The sequence below is a fragment of the Salvelinus namaycush genome, chromosome 6 (assembly GCF_016432855.1).
Source record: "Salvelinus namaycush isolate Seneca chromosome 6, SaNama_1.0, whole genome shotgun sequence".
NCBI classification, from domain to species: domain Eukaryota; kingdom Metazoa; phylum Chordata; class Actinopteri; order Salmoniformes; family Salmonidae; genus Salvelinus; species Salvelinus namaycush.
Genome location: NC_052312.1, coordinates 34420141 through 34440874, shown reverse-complemented (window position 1 = coordinate 34440874; position 20734 = coordinate 34420141). Strand labels below are relative to the sequence as shown.

Here is a 20734-nt window from a genome sequence, read left to right as displayed (position 1 = left end):
AGCCTAGTTTCCAGCCCCTCACAGTCCCTTTCATGACTGGGTGGAGAGACAGACCCTCGGGTCGGTGGGAAGTTTGATGGAGACCTTTTATGCATCCTGAATCACACCCAATTCCCTTTATATTGCACTTCGTTTGACCAGGGCCCATAGGGCTCTGGGTAAAAGTAGTACACTATATAGGGAGTATTGTCATTTGGGACGCAGTCCTTGAATAGTTAGTCAGAATGGGACTGGGAGAAAGGCCATATCTGTTCTCAGAGTGATTTTACTTTCGCCAAACTGAGACTCAGTCAGAAGCAGAGTATCAGACAGAGGCCATGTCCGAATAACCATACTTAAATTCTAAATAGTAGGTTTTTTGGGTAACTGAAAATAAAACATTTTATAGTATGTGAAATGTTGAAAATTCATTCCAGGATGTCATACTCATTTTGGCTTTTCATCTAGTAGAATTCGCTGCAATCTATTGAGGAAGAGAATTGGCTTTTACCTCCCACCTGTGTTTGACAACAGCTGATAATCAGAATAGGGGATGTGCTCTAAAATAATTTACGAATGGCGGGGAACAAGCGCTATTGCACATTTGATGACATCTTCTCAGTATGGATGAGTAGTATATTGATATTTGCTGCTTACAGCATACCTTTTAGTAAACAGTACGTTCTAAATAGTATGTAGCACGAGTAGTGCACAGTATGCTGTTTTAGTAAGTAGTAGATTTCCAGATTTCGGACAAGGCTGAACTCAAATCAAACATGTAGTGGCCTTCAGGGTTATTTGATGGGCATTTGACGAAGCCTCCCAGCCTCTGGTCTAAAGCTCCACAGTAAAACTGTCTGAGTCACAGTTAGACAGAATATTGTAAACCGTGACCGAATCCAAGACCACAGGCACTCTCGCACATAAGCACGTGTCACACACACACACACACACACACACACACACACACACACACACACACACACACACACACACACACACACACACACACACACACACACACACACACACACACACACACACACACACACACACACACACACACACACACACACAAAACCCCTCCCCTACACAAGCATACACACAGTACAGCCTGTGCTACATTTCCATCCTAATGACCGTTGACAGAAACCAGAGCAGCGTTTGAAACGTTTTCATCATGTTTGTTTTGCGGCTCCCTCCCTCACTCCCTGCAGCAGTTCCCCATATAGCCCCAGTCCCGCTTGGCTCTGGTGTCTGGTGTAGTCTAACATCTCGCTACCTTTGATATCCAGAGGAGAGGAGAAGGTAATCACTAGCACCACTGCATTCCATCCTCCTGTCCCACTGCCATATCTACACTGGAATGTAAACACACTGGGAGTTACATGATTTACAGATAATTGTAGTTACTAGCTAGTTAATGTATTTATTTACATGATTTACCCTTTACATCATACATTATTAGTCCATGTATTCATTGGATGGTTTGCATTTATTATTGTGCAAATCACTGTACTTAAGCAAATATTGCTTTCATTTGATGTGCTAAACAGTAGTCAACATTTGTTTTTATTAAGTAAGTCACAGTAGCTACTACGCTGTATGCTGTTGCACAAGTTACTCAACAGATATGTTTTGACTCCAACCTAGGTCTTATAACAGTCTCCTCTGACACACACACACACACACACACACACACACACACACACACACACACACACACACACACACACACACACACACACACACACACACACACACACACAAATCTGCTAAACCCCCTTGGACATAAGGCTTACTAATTGGGTGGATTTAGTGGTGAGTTCACAAGGCCAGGGGGCCTGAGGGGTGGATAGACGTTCCCCTTCTCAGACAACATATCCAGGATCAGCTTACCCTCCCCAAATTCTAACCTTAACCATTAGGGAAGTGGAGCAGCAAACTGACCCCAGATCAGTATCTAGTGGGTATCCTATGTTTGATTTTGGCTTGGACAGTGGACATGTATCTGAAGTGCTTTGTTTTCATTTATGTAGTTATGGTTTGTTGGATAAATCTCATATGTGTGGTGTTGGCATCCTGGCTAACCTGTCTGTATTGCGTTTTCACCATCTTTTTGTGCATGACCCCCCCCATGTGTGATAATACGGAACAGCACAGACTGACCATCCGCGTAAGCTATAGTACACTTGCGGGATGAGTATTCCATTGGTGAATTCAGTAGCCCTAGGCTACAAGGACATGCTGTATGGATTGATATTACTCAATGCTATATCTAATTGAATTTGACATCTTTAGTATGTAAATAACTGAGGTGGGCTATTTTTCTGAATCATAGGCTTGCTCTAGGCTATGCTTATATAGGCTACTGTTTATGCTCCTTAGTATGAACTTACAAACTATCATTTGTTTCAATAAAAGTTTGGAAAACAATGTAAAAACAGGAGGAGACCTCTCTTCCATGCAAGCACGCTCCCGCCCCACAGAGGTTCCCCGCGCCCAGTTGCTAAGGTTTTCCCGAGTACGCGCCGACGGCACGGATACGCGCACTCCAGATCCCGTCCTCTGCTAGACATGGCGGCGGATCTAAACCCAGACTGGCTCTCCTGCCTGCCTTCTTCTTGGAGTTATGGGGTTACTCGGGACGGAAGGATATTCTTCATCAAGTAAATATTCCCAGGATACAGCGCATGGAAGTGTATTGGCTTTGTTTCGACGCGTTTGATAATGTCTGTCTTATTTGCGTGTTCACCTTCTCCCCGTTTCTTACCCAACAGTGAAGAAGCCAAGAGTACGACCTGGCTGCATCCCGTCACCGGAGAGGCCGTCATAACGGGGCACAGAAAAACCCCAGGTAAAAACAGTTCTCATAGAACTCTTCCATTCGTCACATACCGCAAGAGTCTCGGTTTTAAAGGGGTTCAGAAACCACCGAGAAACGTTGAGCGAAGACTCCCTGCCGCAAGCAACAGCCGTCTCTCTCCTCTGCGCGAGGACCACCAAGTTGAGCCGCCAATTAACGTTAATGTTACCTAGGCATTGCGACAGACTTGTTGAAAGTTCCGTCACGTATGCATTCACATTTAATAAACGAATAAATTCGTTTTTTACATTATTGTTTGCCACTTGCTATGGTTGTAGCCTACACTAAGGCATACGCCCGTAGTCGAAGCAGTGGGCAGTTATTTTGTAACAATTGTAACACCAGTTGTTGATAACATTATAACTTGCAACACATGTTTGCATTGTTGTGAAAATGACTTGCGGATAAGGATGTTATTGTTACCATTCCATATCCACCGCGGGAAGACTTCGTGCGCGGAATGCATAGGTCCTCACACTGTAAAAGCCTGCTTCCTAAGCATTGCCTATCTCACATTTTAATTGGCTCCTATCAATACAATAGGTTGAATAACGGATACGAATGGAAATGACAATGAGGCTATTCTATCATCCGCACTAGGATATATCATTAATGGATAGCATAGTGGTAGGCTATAAATATTGCCAAAGGGGCTGGCGTGGGAAACTGTGTTTTCGGTCACGCGCAGATCTCTGCTCCTATCTCAACAGCGGCTTGTGTGTGTTGCGATTTATTTGTCTCGTAGCCTATTCATTACTCCCCCCTCTCCCCCCTCTCTTTCCCGCATAGATTTACCAACGGGATGGGAGGAGGGATATACGTTCGAAGGAGCCCGCTGCTTCATCAAGTGAGTTCGATTTTCAAAGCCACCGCGCTTTATGGAAACACTTGATATTTGTCCTCTCATACTGTCGCTGGCAGGCTGCTTTGTTTGACGGCACTTGAGATTTTCCCATTCTCACCCTCTGCCCTTATGGAGTATTCAGGAAATATCTCCTCCACATTCCCTCCTTATGAACACACACACACACACACACACACACACACACACACACACACACACACACACACACACAGAGAGTTCGAGGTCTAGTTTTTCCTCAGAACAAGTCATTACTGTCTGTGATGGAGTTTGACAAGCCAGTGTGAATCTCGGCTGAACAGGCTTTACTTGTTGGGGCCTCCTTCCCTCGGGACACTACACTGCTAGAACCTGTGTAAGTACTTGTGTGTACTCGCACCCGAGACACTGCGTTATAAAAAATTGGCTTGAGTTTGTTGAACATTCATATTTGGGTTGATAAGTCAGTGTTTGAAGAAACACGTGTATATAATGTTTTAAGCCCTCCAGTGCTATTCAGTTGGCTTTCCTTCACCGCTGTCTCTTCTGGTTCTCTGCTATGGCCATTTTGAGAGTAGCAACTGACACATACAGTGAGCTAATGGCATGTGTTTATAAATAGGTCCACTAACAGAAGTGTGTTTTGTATCTCAAGGCATACATACTGTATCGCTGTGCTGTGAATTAGTGGGTGTTTATTTTGTGTCACTGTCAGTGATTTCTCTCCTTCTTCCACTGGATTATTATTATGGCACACTGCTGATGGCATGGACTCAAGTTGGACCGTAGGCTGAAGGAATGGAATTGGCTGAATCACTGTCACACTTCTAGATTGGGATAACTTTCTGAAACACAAAAAGCAGCATTTTGTCCAGTTTATGTTTTGGACAGCATGGTGGGCTGTTTTGCCGTTTGCACTGCCCATGATTTAAAAAAAATTCTTCTCAAATTCCTTGCCGGTCAGCCCATGTATTGGTCCATTATGTGGGCCTTATGCCCTCCACGTCCCCTATGCTCTCCTACATCTCAAAAGGAACTCAATGCCCTTTGATAGTCCAATGCTAAGCCAAGAAGAGGGTTTAGAGAGATTGGACACAGAGATTTATGTCCCTCTCTTTCTCTCTGGTGTTGAAGTGGTCCCATGGGGCCCAGTCAGTGGGCCACTGGAGTGTGTGTGTCACGACCCAGCCGGTGTCCTCGTGACTCCCGTTAATACACAGGGATTCTCCTCTCTGTTCCCCTTTGTCCAAGTGTACCTGGAGACAGAACCAATCCAAGGAGAACTGTTACATGTTTCCTTCTCTGTTTCAGTGAACAGAGAAGAGTCAATGCCCTGCCTAGTGCACACTCCCTGAAGTACACTAGTTCACAGGCAGCTTGTGTAGCGTAACCCTGTATGCACTCTAAGCCCTTTGACTCAGACACTGAACGCACGACAGAGCTAAACCCACTGAAGACTATGGAAGTGTCTCCCTCACTCCTCCCACCAGACAAAAACATAGTCATTCAGGGTCCTCTACCTCCCACTAAGAGAAATGTACATTTTCTGGTAATTAAAAATACTTCCCATTTCTTTCAGTATCCAACCTGGCTGGCCATGACATAACATATAAGACGTCAGCATAACGTTGCTTCAACTAGCTACTATTGCCCACTGGGATATTGCTGCTGTGGTTGAGACCTTTAATGATCCCCCTAATGTGTCTGACCTCAGTGTGTCACGCTGGCTTCTACAGTATTACCTCAGCAGCAGGTGGAAGGCTGCCAGAGATGAGGAATGATACAGTGCATGTATTATTCCTGGGCTGTGTGGAGTTGTGGAGGGGCTCTCTAAAGGACACACACACACTTACTTTACAGATCCCATTCATTAACGGCCAGGGTTGTTTTCACCCAGCATCTTTAAATCACTTATCCCTCTTTCCTTTTAGCCTTCAGATACTTTCTTCACTGGCGCACGCAGTATGCCTGCACCCCAAATGGCCCCTATTTCCTATGTAGCACAGTACTTGTGACCAGGGCCCATAGGTCTCTGGTCAAAAGTGGTGCACTATATAGGGAAAAGGGTGCCATTTGGGACCTGAGGAGGGAGGGACCTGCTGGACGGGCAGATGTATACACTTAGAATAAAGGAAGAAAGCCGACACACAGCATATGCAGCTTCCAAGTGATTTGATATACCACTAACCACAATAGAGAACATTTCAGCTAGCTGCAATAGCCTTCATAAGGGTGTTTTGGATGTGAGTATTACTCACACACTGGACGATTTATGTAGTTCACACAGGTATGAGGTCCAAATGGCACCCTATTCCCTATGGGCCTTGGTCAAAAGTAGTGCACTCTATAGGGAATAGGTTGCCATTTGGGATGCAGCCCAGGAGTGGCAGAGAAAGCTGGATGAGGAGCCATGTTTAAGACATGCAGTGTGGATTCCTTTCACTCTCCCTCCCCTGCTTCCCACGCTGGTTTCTTGAAGTGAGAGAGGAGGGGGAAGGAGGAATGAATGTGAATTGGGAAATGGTTGGAGGATATGACCTGTAACTGACACTTGGAGTGTAGGTGGGTAGGCAAAGAGAGCTAGTCAGACCGCCTTGGTAGACAGACAAGGCTGTGTGAGTGTGTGTTTTGCTGCAGTCCTCTCCTGGCTTAGTTTGGCAGCTGGGGGAGTACTTAGGGAATACCACAAAATAAACAGTTAGAGAAACATGGCCTGCTCCCCTTCTCCTCCACGCCCACTGGTGAATACTGCTCTCCCATTGGAGGAGGATGAGAGGTGGAGGCTCTAGGCCTGGCTCAGATCAGGTTTTGGGGCTTAGGCCTGTGTGTGTGGAGCCTACAGGCGAGGCCACAAAGCAGAATTTAAGGAGAAGTGACATAGCTAGTGGTCTCAGCTTTACTGCAGCACTCGCCATAGTGGAATTCTCAATAGGCTGCGTTAATGAAACAAGCTGTGTTGTGAATCTAGATGCACCCTAAGGATTGGAGTTTCAATTTGAGAATGGTGCTGCAAAGGATTAATGGCGAGAAAGGTTTCTGTGTGTCAGGTTAAATAGAGCGATCTGATGGAGTTGAGTGGTGCGAGGGATGTAGAACGAGAGAGTGAGAAAACGAGTATCAAAAAAGAGACCTGATCAGATGGAGAGGGAGACATAGATGGATAGAGAGAGGTGTGTGTGAATAGGATAAGAGCTGGGAATAGGCTGTCAGGTTCTGCAGGTGTTTCCACCAGGATACAAGAGCCACTCAACTTTTCCTGGACATCTGTCAGCAGTGTACGTTTTGTGTACGTTTTGTGTCCACACACATTTCCACCTCTGGGATCATGTGAGCTGTGGTTGAAGTAGGAACAGATCTATAAGTGGGTCGCTGGCTGGGTGGAGCTGCTACACAGATGAAAAGCTTCCTGTCTCGTTCGCTCACTCTTGCTCTAGTTCGCTCTCAACAGCGGGAGACGAGAGTAAGAATGGCCTGTAACATTTCTATTGCTGATTGTTTTGACACTAGCATGTGATGACAGGCCCTTGTCAAAGCTGTTGTATGATTCACTAGAGACACTAAACTCTTATGGCTTTTCAGCAACTCTGTCCAATTGCTCTTCCACTCCTCCCTAAACACAACGCGCCTCTGGTTCCACGCCACAAGCCTCTAATGAACGGGGGAAAAAATCATTTTCTGCTTACAATAAGCAGCGAAAAGGCTGTTTAGTCAATCAATCTTATTTTGTAAAGCCATTTTTACATTGGCAGTTGTCACCAAGTGCTTATACCAGCTTAAAACCCCAAAGAACAAGCAATTCAGATCTAGAAGCACACAGTACAGTACATCCCAAATGGCATCCTATTCTCTATATATAGTGCACTACTTTTGATGAGCCCTGGTCAAAATTTAGTACACCGTATAGGGAATAGGATGCCATTTCAAATCAAATTGTATTTGTCACATACACATGGTTAGCAGATGTTAATGCGAGTGTAGCGAAATGCTTGTGCTTCTAGTTCCGACAATGCAGTAATAACCAAAGAGTAATCTAACCTAAAAATTCCACACAAGTGTAAAGGGATAAAGAATATGTACATAAAGATGTATGAATGAGTGATGGTACAGAACGGCATAGGCAAGATGCAGTAGATGGTATCGAGTACAGTATATACATATGAGATGAGTAATGTAGGGTATGTAAACATAAAAGTGCATAGTTTAAAGTGGCTAGTGATACATGTATTACATAAAGATGGCAAGATGCAGTAGATGATATAGAGTACAGTATATACATATACATTATATTAAGTGGCATTGTTTAAAGTGGCTAGTGATACATTTTTTATCAATTTCCATCAATTCCATTATTAAAGTGAGCTGGAGTTGAGTCAGTATGTTGGCAGCAGCCACTCGATGTTAGTGGTGGCTGTTTAACAGCCTGATGGCCTTGAGATAGAAGCTGTTTTTCAGTCTCTCGGTCCCTGCTTTGATGCACCTGTACTGACCTCGCCTTCTGGATGATAGCGGGGTGAACAGGTAGTGGCTCGGGTGGTTGTTGTCCTTGATGATCTTTATGGCCTTCCTGTGACATCGGGTGGTGTAGGTGTCCTGGAGGGCAGGTAGTTTGCCCCCAGTGATGCGTTGTGCAGACCTCACTCCCCTCTGGAGAGCCTTACGGTTGTGGGCGGAGCAGTTGCCGTACCAGGCGGTGATACAGCCCGACAGGATGCTCTCGATTGTGCATCTGTAGAAGTTTGTGAGTGCTTTTGGTGACAAGCCGAATTTCTTCAGCCTCCTGAGGTTGAAGAGGCGCTGCTGCGCCTTCTTCACAACGCTGTCTGTGATGGTGGACCAATTAAGTTTGTCCGTGATGTGTACGCCGAGGAACTTAACTTACTACCCTCTCCACTACTGCATTTGGGATGCAGACATTGTGTTTGGCTGTGCTGCAACTAGGGTTGCAAACGGTCGGAAATTTTCCTTGGGAAGTTAAGCCCGGGAATTTGGGAAATTTTGCTTAAATTCATCAAAAAAGTTAGCTATTAACAGTGAACCTTTTTTGTGGGATACACATAAGGCAATTCTAGGTCTTGTGGCATATTTTGGTTAAACTATCCCCAATTCAATGGAATTGCAACCCTCTGCTTGCACAGTGTATTCTTCCATCACATGTGCAGTGCAGTCTTCCATCACATGTACAGCTGATTCTCAAGATCTTGCACACTACTGAGATGATATTGAGCTCACACTACTACACTGTCTGAGCCAAGGACTACATGCTTTCTGGTAAGTTTTGACTACAATACTGGGTGGGGTGAATATATTTTATGACATACATGATTTTTGGTTAACTAGTAAATAGTAGCCTACAGAAAAGTGTGTTTAAATCATCTATAATTTGTTAACAATTTCTGATAGGTAGTTTTTGTTACCATGTGGGTTTTAGCTTGCTTAAGCCTGCTAACTGAGGAGTGTTAATTTACCTGTTTTCATACATACTAACTGCTTAACTATTTATCTGTACATGGAATTGTATTTTTTTTTAATATATATTTTTTTTACTCTTCTAATCTTTACAGGAAAATGCCACGGGCGCTATCTGATGTGTGGAGACAATGTAGAAAAAGCTGTGTACATTTGTAAATACTGTGCCAAATTATATGTAAAGAATGCAACAAAGATGCAGAATCATCTGGTCAAGTGCATAAAGTTCCCTCAGTGCTCACAACAAGCAACCTCTGACAAAGTCCCTCAACTTCTATTAGAGGTGAAAATGATGAATCAGACACCTTATCAATAGCAACAGCTCATGGTCCTCATGGAATCAGATGTTTTTTTTTTGACTCAATGGAGGAACGTAGTCAGAGAAATGCTGATGAATGTCTTGCTCGAGCTGTGTATGCAACTGGTTCACCTCTGATGCTCACAGGCAATGTGTATTGGAAGAGATTTCTGAATGTTCTTCACCCAGCATACACCCCTCCAACCAGACATGCTTGATCTACTCATTTGCTGTATGCAGAGTTCAAGTGAAGGTCAAGCAAATCATAGAGAAAGCAGACTGTATTGCAATCATCTCTGATGGGTGGTCGAATGTTCGTGGGCAAGGAATAATTAACTACATCTCCACCCCTCAACTAGTATTCTACAAGAGCACAGACACAAGGGACAACAGACACCGGTGTCTACATTGCAGATGAGCTGAATACAGTCATCAATGACCTTGGACCACAGAAGGTATTTGCACTGATGACAGACAATGCTGTGAACATGAAGGCTGCTTGGTCTAAAGTGGAGGAGTCCTACCCTCACATCACACCCATTGGCTGTGCTGCTCATGCATTGAATCTGCTCCTCAAGGACACCATGGCACTGAAAACAATGGATACACTCTACAAGAGAGCCAAGGAAATGGTTAGGTATGTGAAGGGTCATCAAGTTATAGCAGTAATCTACCTCATATGGTAAATATATCCAATGCAAAAAACATCTACATTTAACTGGTATTAATATTAATTTGCATATATTCCCATTCATTCCCGTTAATTCCCACGGAAAGTTTCCACCTCTGAATATTCCCCAAAATGTGCAACTCTAGCTGCTAAAGAGTCCTTATTGAGTCATTTTGCACTGCTTACCCTAGTCTGTGGTGGTACTATGATGGAGTACACATCTTTTCAACTTGAAATCTTGAGTTGTTACGACTGGCCATATCTATGAGTGAGTGATCTGACAGTATCTGAGATATCATTGACCTGATTTACCATTAACCTCCCACTCCTAGCCAGTGCTCATTGCAAAGCCTGAGTGTGTTCAATCCAATGCCTTTTTTTTTAATACTTATTGGAAATCTCATTACACTTTATTATACACATACCATGAATACACAATTCCAATATACTAATACAGACTTCAATACACACACATTTACTTGTAGCAGGACATGGACACATCTTACAGCAGAGGGAGGGGTGTGCTCTGCCCCCAGGCCCGATGCAGAAACGCAGGCAGGCCCACTTGATTAATGCCTGGCGCTAAAGAGGAGAATGTAATGGACAACATTTAATCCAATCACTCTCAGGTCAACGCTCGTCTGACTGGGACTGACTGGCAAATCATTAAGTGTTGGATTCAGGGTCAGTTGTCTGGGTGCAACTCAGAGTGGTGAATGTACTGCTAGTTAATTCTACAGCAATTGCTAGATTAATGGATGAGGATACGCCTTGTTTTTGAATTGCCCAATAGAGGGAGAGAGCATTGGTCGCAGTCGTGATTAATCAGACTATGGTAATCAGTAGTGTGTGTGTGAAGTGTGCACGTACCAAGGCTGTTGAAGATGTGAGGGGCTCTCCTGGTATGCCACTGCACTTATGCATACAGCTGGTGAGAGAGGGAGGAAGTTTGCAAGAGAGGGTAGGAGGAGGGTGAGAGCTCGAGGCCCTGACTGTCTCTCCACAGGCAGTAACTTTATTAAGTTAAAGCCGTTCCTCACTGCTCTGTTCTTTCCTCTGCAATGCTCTGTAGAATGGCCTTCCCTGCTGTGTCTGTCAATAGCAGGCTTAACGGTGTGTGCGTGCTCGCCTACCTGCGTGGGTGTGTTTGCATACTTTGCTCAATACTTTAGTCTGTTCACCTAGCTACCTTCCAATTTCATTGATGTGTCCCCTCTGCACTGTCCCCACTGCACTTGTAATGTCCTGAGTACTGCTGTCCGTTAGGACACTGAGGCTGTGTTGACACAGGCAGCCCAATTCAGCTTTTCTTTCCACTAATTGGTCTTTTGACCAATCACATCAGGTCTTTTCACATCAGATTTTTTCCAGAGCTGATCTGATTGGTCAAAATACCAATTAGTGAAAAAAAGATCAGAATTGGGCATCCTGTGTAAATGCTGCCAAAGTCTTGTTTACTTACCAGTGATCAGACTGGGAGCGATGTGAGCCAGTTGCCAGATACATGTTTACACTCCGTACTCAGAGGAGGATTGGCCTCAGGGACTCCGGTTTAGGTTAACCTATTGTAGCGCCAGGCTAGGATCTGGACAACTTCTCTGACCATGTGGAAACAAATACACTATGCTGTTGCTAGTGCTAATAGTGTTATTAAAAGCATAACATTTGGAAAGCATGCGAGCCTGTCCCGGCGACTTATTGGAAATGTAAAATGTTTAGCTGGATTCTAATACACTGTTTTACAGAATATAGCTTTGTGTTCTTTAAGAAGGGAATGAGGTCCCCTAATACGTGTTGATCTACTCCACCATCATTCTCCCTCTCTCTGCGACGACAGACACTTTAGTTTCTAAGGAGCGATGATAAGAAAGCTCTGGGGTACCTTGATCTCTCATCTACACAAAAAAAAGGTCATCTGCTCCTGAACAAATACCAGATAATGTTTGAATCCTTAGTTGTTGTGGAGAACCGACCTGTTCGTTCAGCTGCGTTCATTGATCCTCCATGATAACACGCCGCTGCTGTCTTAATCATGTGTTTCAGTAGAGGGGCATGAGTCTGAGGTTTGATCTGTTTAAAGGTCCCATGACTACAGACAAGGAGGTGAACTGAAGGTGAACACTTTGCTGTTGGAGTATTTTGATGCTGTTTGTTTCATCGTGTTATCTCAGGGTGAAGTCTCTGCTATTTGACTGTTTTTTATTTATGTAGGCCTAGTTTCATCTAATTTATTTCTGTGGTACACAGCAGGTAGAGCGTTGATTTGCCTGCGTTGATTTGTCTGGTGTTACTGCAGAGAGGAGCAGACCGTTATTTTACCTCTCCGCTCAGTCTGCAGCATTGGGAGGATGGAACACAGCTCAAAACACTTGATAATGGCCTCACTGCACCAAAAGCAACATGGGGATCGGATCATTAGCCCAATTTATCATCCAACTCTAGTCCTTGTCAATACAGATATTCTCGGGTGTAAGTGGTAACTGAAAAAACGGAACGAGTCCAAATTCCCGGTTGTGGCTCTATTAGATTAGGAAGGGCTTCAAAGGAGGAGTCTGGAGAAATGGTGGAGACCTGACCTTGTGTAGCGTCTCGTGGGAACCTCTATGTGGCGGTAGGGCAGCTTTTCTCCCACTCAGGAAAAACACTCACACTCTCACACAAAGACATAAGGCCTGTGGGATCAGGCCAATATTATGGTATTGGGTCATAATAATGGTGCCATTATATGATGGCCTGTTATTATGATATCATATCATTATTAGTGATACGCCGATATGACATTTTTGGCCGATACCGATATTTTCCTTGCCAAAAAAAAACGATACCGATAACTGATATTTAAAATGTTTGTGGCCTGTTAAGCATTCTAGTACATTTAAATAGTTAACACACACATGGATGCAGCAGTCTAAGGCACTGCATCTCAGTGCAAGAGGTGTCACTACAGTCCCTGGTTCGAATCCAGGCTGTATCATATCCGTCCATGATTGGGAGTCCCATAGGGCGGCGCACAATTGGCCCAGTGTCGTCCGGCTGGGGTAGGCCGTCATTGTAAATAAGAATTTGTTCTTAATTGACTTGCCTAGTTAAATAAAGGTTACACACACACACACACACACACACACACTGACCAAAAAGTTATTTTGTTGGCATTTACGTATGTCCCCATTACCAGTAAAACACAATCAAAACATATTTATTTTACTTACTTGCTGTGCTGTTTCATTGTTAATTTGTTCAGTTTCATTCTCAACCAGGATTTCTCATACTATGGAACGCCGTTTGGGTCTTTGCATGTCAAAAAAGATACACGGGTGTCAAATAACACTAAATAAGCTTGTTGACCAATCAGGACCTGAATATGACTGCACATCGCATAATAATTTAACACGTTAACCATTGATTACACTATCACTCGTATTTCATATGTCACAGCGATTAATCGATACGTATGCTATGATGCTGGTAAAGTTGTCTCGCTCACCTACAGTGCTGGTCATTAAAAAAAAACTAGGGAGCTCATGGATGCAAAAAATGTTCTTCCCCAAAAACATAGCAAAACGACATCTGTTTCAGTAGCTATAGTTAGCTAGCTAAAATAACCCTAATTTATAAGACAGTTATTTGATAAATGGTGGTCGGACCCATCTAAACTCAGGAAAAAAAGAAACGTCCCATTTTCAGGACCCTGTCTTTCAAAGATAATTAGTAAAAATCCAAATAACTTAACAGATCTTCATTGTAAAGGGTTTCAACACTGTTCCCCATGCTTGTTCAATGAACCATAAACAATTAATGAACATGCACATGTGGAACGGTCGTTAAGGCATTAACAGCTTACAGACGGTAGGCAATTAAGGTCACAGTTATGAAAACTTAGGACACTAAAAAGGCCTTTCTACTGACTCTGAAAACACCAAAAGAAAGATGCCCAGGGTCCCTGCTCATCTGTGTGAATGTGCCTTAGGCATGCTTCAAGGAGGTATGAGGACTGCAGATGTGGCCAGGGCAATAAATGGCAATGTCCGTATTGTGAGACGCCTAAGACAGCACTACAGGGAGACAGGACGGACAGCTGATCGTCCCGCAGTGGCAGGCCATGTGTAACAACACCTGCACAGGATCGGTACATCTGAACATCACACCTGCGGGACAAGTACAGGGTGGCAACAACAACTGCCCGAGTTACACCAGGAACGCACAATCCCTCCATCAGTGCTCAGACTGTCCGCAATAGGCTGAGAGAGGCTGGACTGAGGGCTTGTAGGCCTGTTGTAAAGCAGGTCCTCACCAGACATCACCGGCAGCAACATCGCCTATGGGCACAAACCCACCGTCGCTGGACAAAAAAGGACCTGCAAAAAGTGCTCTTCACTGACGAGTCGCGGTTTTGTCTCACCAGGGGTGATGGTCGGATTCGCGTTTATCGTCGAAGGATGAGTGTTACACCAATGCCTGTACTCTGGAGCGGGATTGATTTGGAGGTGGAGGGTACGTCATGGTCTGTGGCGGTGTGTCACAGCATCATCGGACTGAGCTTGTTGTCATTGCAGGTAATCTCAATGCTGTGCGTTACATCCTCCTCCCTCATGTGGTACCCTTCCTGCAGGCTCATCCTGACATGACCCTCCAGCTTGACAATGCCACCAGCCATACTGCTCGTTCTGTGCGTGATTTCCTGCAAGACAGGAATGCCAGTGTTCTGCCATGGCCAGTGAAGAGCCCTGATCTCAATCCCATTGAGCACGTCTGGGACCTGTTGGAACGGAGGGTGAGGGCTAGGGCCATTTCCCCCCCCCCCCAGAAATGTTTGGGAAATTGCAGGTGCCTTGGTGGAAGTGTGGGGTAACATCTCACAGCAAGAACTTGCAAATCTGGTGCAGTCCATGAGGAGGAGATTCACTGCAGTACTTAATGCAGCTGGTGGCCACGCCAGATACTGACTGTTACTTTTGATTTTTCCCCCCCCTTGTTCAGGGACACATTATTCAATTTCTGTTAGTCACATGTCAGTGGAATTTGTTCAGTTTGTCTCAGTTTTTGAGTCTTGTTATGTTCATACAAGTATTTACACATGTTGAGTTTGCTGAAAATAAATGCAGTTGACGGTGAGAGAACTAGAGGTCGACCGATTATGATTTTTCAACGCCGATACCGATTATTGGACGACCAAAAAAAGCCGATTTAATAAAAAAAAAATATATATATATATTTATTTGTAATAATGACAATTACAACAATACTGAATGAACTTTAACTTAATATAATATATCAATTTAGCCTCAAATAAATAATTTAACATGTTCAATTTGGTTTAAATAATGCAAAAACACAGTGTTGGAGAAGAAAGTAAAAGTGCAATAAGTGCCATGTAAAAAAGCTAACGTTTAAGTTCCTTGCTCAGAACATGAGATCATATGAAAGCTGGTGGTTCCTTTTAACATGAGTCTTCAATATTCCCAGGAAAGAAGTTTTAGGTTGTAGTTATTATAGGAATTATAGGACTATTTCTCTCTATACAATTTGTATTTCATTAACCTTTTACTATTTGATGTTCTTATAGGCACTTTAGTATTGCCAGTGTAACAGTATAGCTTCTCCTCGCTCCTACCTGGGTTCAAACCAGGAACACAACGACAACAGCCACCCTCAAAGCAGCGTTACCCATTTCTCCACAAAAGCCGCGGCCCATGCAGAGCAAGGGAAACAACCACTTCAAGTCTCAGAGCGAGTGACGTTTGAAACGCTATTAGCGCGCACCCCGCTAACTAGCTAGCCATTTCACCTCGGTTATACCATCCTCATCTCGGGAGTTGATAGGCTTGAAGTCATAAAATGCTTGACGCACAACGAAGAGCTGCTGGCAAAACGCACAATAGTGCTGTTTGAATGAAGCTGGTGCCTACCACCGCTCAGTCAGACTGCTCTATCAAATCATAGACTTAATTATATCATAACACACAGAAATACGAGCCTTAGGTCCGGAAACTATCATCTCGAAAACAAGACGTTATTCTTTCAGTGAAATACGGAACTGTTCTGTATTTTGTCTTCGGGGTGGCATCCCTAAGTCTAAATATTCCTGTTACATTGCACAACCTTCAATGTTATGTCATAATTATGTAAAATTCTGGCAAATTAGATGGCCCAAACTGTTGCATATACACTGACTCTGCGTGCAATGAACGCAAGAGAAGTGACACAATTTCACCTGGTTAATATTGCCTGCTAACCTGGATTTCTTTTAGCTAAATATGCAGGTTTAAAAATATATACTTCTGTGTATTGATTTTAAGAAAGGCATTGATGTTCATGGTTAGGTACACATTGGAGCAACGATACGCACCGCATCGATTATATGCAACGCAGGACACGCTAGATAAACTAGTAATATCATCAACCATGTGTAGTTAACTAGTGATTATGATTGATTGATTGTTTTTTATAAGATAAGTTTAACGCTAGCTAGAAACTTACCTTGGCTTACTGCATTCGCGTAACAGGCAGTCTCCTCGTGGAGTGCAATGAGAGGCAGTTAACCCACCGTGCCTAGGCCGTCATTGAAAATAAGAATGTGTTCTTAACTGACTTGCCTAGTTAAATAAAGATTAAATAAAGGTGTAAAAAAAAATAAAAAAAAATGCCAAATCGGTGTTTAAAAATACCGATTTCCGAATGTTATGAAAACTTGAAATCGGCCCTAATTAATCGGCCATTCCGATTAATCGGTCGATCTCTAAAGAGGACATTTATTTTTTTGCTGAGTTCATGTGAAGCTAGCCACAATAAGGATTATCCACAATGGTGGACTTTGCAGTTAGCCTTCAAAATAAAAGTATGTAATTGACAGCGATTTTAATGAATACAAATAGTGTAATTATGCCATAATTGAATAGATCATGCTAAATGAGGTTGGAATGTCTTATAAAATCAACAAAATCAACAGCCTCTTTGGGTTAGACTGGTTTTAGGAGACACATGTTGACCCACTCAGCAGACTCACTGTGGCTGAAGAGCCAGTTGGTTGAAGGTGTATTCAAATCCAACCCTACGATGGCCGGACTACTGCAAGTTTTGTCTTCTACCTGATAATGAATCGCACCCACCTGTTGTCCCAGGTCAAAATCTGTCCCCGATAAGAGGGGGAAAATGCATTGGAACTGGCTTTGAGGTCCATATTTGAGTGACAGCCTATGTTGGTAATGCTTTGAAGGTCTAGTTGATTGTATGAGAAGGCCTAGATCTCTGTATTGGGCAGTCAGGTCTCTCTGTGTTGTGGCTGATATTACATGGCATGTGGTCAGTTATCCCCTTTGTTTTGTGTTGTGGTCTGACATACTTGCCTGGCTACCCAGACACCTTGCTCCGGCTAAACACTACGCCATACCCATGGACGTTAGTTTCTTCTCTGCATTAAGTCTGGATCTGAGTACCTTCCCGACTTCCCGGGTCAGCTGATTGGTCCAGAAACCAATGGGTTGGGCCAGAGCCAGAACACACGTGGGTAAAGTGGCGGTTTGAAAATGTGTTAATGGCTTTGATCCCTTGATTAGAAACGATTCAATCGCTGATGTGGTACAACGCCCCTGGTCACCACAAACGACTTGAATATTGGCAGTCTCAGACTAAAGTATGTGGCGGACGACAGAGCAGCAGCAGAATCATTTTTTGTGTGTTGTCAGGCTACTGAAATGCAGAGTCTGTGTTTTGTTGTCGCTGAAATGATTTTCTGGTCTGTGGTTAGCCAGTGATTTACTGCCCCTCCCTAGATAAGCGGCCCTCCCTCTGATCCACGGGAAGTCAGGCCCACCGGCCGCAGGAAACAGACTAATCTACTTCCTATCCATGTGCGAACGCTGTCATGGTAACTGCAGCTCTTCTTCCCCCCTCTCTCTCTTTTGTGGTCACCAATTCATATCTGTTCAGTTTTTCTTCACGCCAACCAAGCTTTTAAAACATGATATGATATCCATTTGTCCTGTCTGTCATGCTTGTATGGAGCCGTGCCACAAGACAGGACGTACTGATAGTCCCCTAAGGTCAGTATAAACAGTCACTGTGAAATCAGACTGAACTGGACACAGATCCACAGCAGACAAGACTGTTGGTGCTTCACACAGAGACTGTTTACTGCAGTCCAAGTCACGCTATAATCAACTGTGTACCTTCAAACTGGATTGGCTCTGTCTACTGATACTGTGTGGGAATAAGCTTTAATACGGAGAGTGTGGTGTGTCTGTCATTGCGTCTGTGTGCGCTTGTGTGACTGCATTATCCAAGCATCAGATTTGTCTTTGGAAAGTGGAAATTAAAGTCTCCCAGAAGGAGCCAGAATGCCAGGCAAGCCATGGTGTTCAGCGGTGCAGTGGCTTGGGCTTTTCTCATCGGAGATTGGATGCTCTGTCACCCCTCCCTCTTCCTGTGAGACCCAGGGATCAACTGTAATTAACACCACTGTTTCAACAGGGTGATAGAGCTCAATGGCCAGACACACACACACACACACACACACACACACACACACACACACACACACACACACACACACACACACACACACACACTGCAGCTAAGCCTCACTCATATTTGAGGTATTACGAAGAGAAGCATCTGCTTTGGATTACTGTACGTGATGATTCACAACCCAATATCCTCCACCCTTTTATATTTTTTTTTGGGGGGGGGGGGAACACGTCTTTATATTCGGTTGGCTCTTAGTAATTCTGGTCAGGAAAAAAAAACAATCTAGCCTACTGTAACCAAAGGAGAGAAAACCCTGGAAAGTGCGCAAACTGTAATTTTAGGTTCAATTGTTCATACTCTCAGCTATTCTGTAACCTTCTTATTGACTCTATTGGTCAATAAGAATATACTATTGGTCAGATAGCCTCAATTGAAACGTAATTGGCTGCTCAGCTGTCTGTAGGTGTCATAGTAATACATCAAATCGTAGGTGTGATGCATTAAATCACCTCCTGGGAGCCTTAACAACGGCCGTTTGTGTTCGTATATTCACACATCTCTACCCCTCTCTGTGTTCCTCCGTCACCTTCAGCACAATCAATGTCCAAATGGTGGAATTACTGGTGTGAATAAGGGTAGAGATCCTATGCCATGCCCCGTAATGTCTGCTAATAAGATACATTGATTTGGAAAGGGAGAGAGGAAGAGAGAGAGAGCGCCGTTACAGTTTCTAACTTAGCCTCCTAGAGATGTGGAGTTTCTGTCTTCAGGCAAAAAATAACTGGCGGGGAGTTTGAAAGGAGAGAAGTTCATCCAGCTGTGTCTTGTCTGTTTTAATGAACAAAATAACAACTGATTTACATGGCATAGGCTGCACAGACCAGTAACATCAACTCAAAATATTCTATTATTTTGAAAATAAATTGTATTAGTCGTGTATAATGTTTCTTAGGGCCTGCATAAACAAATGAATAATGTATTTCTTTGTGATGGTGTATCCTTTGCCACACTTTAAATCAAGAACATTCTGTTGTTGTCCGACATCAAACGTGTCCTTGTCATTATAAAAAAAGTATAAACACATAAATGACTGGTGAAATAGCAACGTTACATGCTAACAAAAAACAAAAAGTAAAAAAATGTATTTAGGAGGTCAATCCATCAAGCCAGGCAAGTAAAAGAAAATTTCTAGACAATGTTTTGGTTCATTGCTTTCCATCTCATATAATTACCAGAACATATCTGACAACGTTTTACGTTTAACTCTAGTCAACCTTTTTTTATTCACCATACCAGGAAAATGAACACATTACAAGGTAATTACTTACAAGTATGATGAGCTGCTAACTTACTGTTGCGAATGTGACGAATGAAAGCGGGTCTGAATTTAAACAGAGGAATTTAGGACATGTTTCTGTCTCGTCGGGTTACCATGACAACGGGCGCATCAACCGGGTCAAAGTTGAATGTCTCTTGCTCCTTGCCGGGTATAGCGATGGCTATATAAAAGGCAAACGCTGACAAGAAAGATGTAAAAATGGGGCTATTTGAAAGAGGATCATATAAACATTGCCCAATTGTTTTTGACAGGCAACATACCATGAATCCTATGTGAAAGGAGCAGGAGAATGGCAACACACAGCAGGCAGTGTGTGTGTGGCCGTCTCTCCTGTGGTGAAGTGAGGGAAGAGGTCATCAGGGTTATCCAGGGGAATACACAAAACACAGAGGTGTGTGTGTGTGCCTGCCTGCCTGCCTGCCTGCCTGCCTGCCTGCCTGCCTGCCTGCCTGTGTTAGGCCAAACAAAAGACAGAATCTCGGGATAGGAAGAGCATGACTCTCCTCTCAGTGAATCTTAATGCCATTGTTTGTGGATCAGTCATATAATCTAGAAGACTAACATAAACAAAACATAAGCTTGCAGCTGCATTCTCCTCCAGTTCCATCCACACAGTGTTTGTCTTTCTATTCCTTCCCTTGTGTTTCCTGACCTTGTCTCTCGTTTGTGTGTGTGTGTGTGTGCGACTGTGTGTGATTCTAGTACATTATGTCCTGCTGGTCAGAGAGGGGTTAGTATAGGCGGCCCAGTGCCAAATAACAGCTGAAACTAACAAAGTCCTCTTGACCAGATACAACCAGGTCTAGGTTCCC

General features: G+C 43.7%; 1 protein-coding gene across 1 annotated transcript in view; it reads left to right on the top strand.

Moving 5' to 3' along the window:
* Positions 1-2556: 2556 nt before the first annotated feature.
* The window catches only part of LOC120049904 (pleckstrin homology domain-containing family A member 5-like), a 136824-nt gene continuing 118646 nt past the window's right edge, over positions 2557-20734 (top strand). Inside the window, exons 1-3 of the mRNA XM_038996398.1 lie at positions 2557-2648; positions 2760-2836; positions 3635-3692. Of these exons, the coding sequence (XP_038852326.1) occupies positions 2557-2648; positions 2760-2836; positions 3635-3692 (227 nt within the window). The remainder of the gene's footprint in view (positions 2649-2759; positions 2837-3634; positions 3693-20734) is intronic.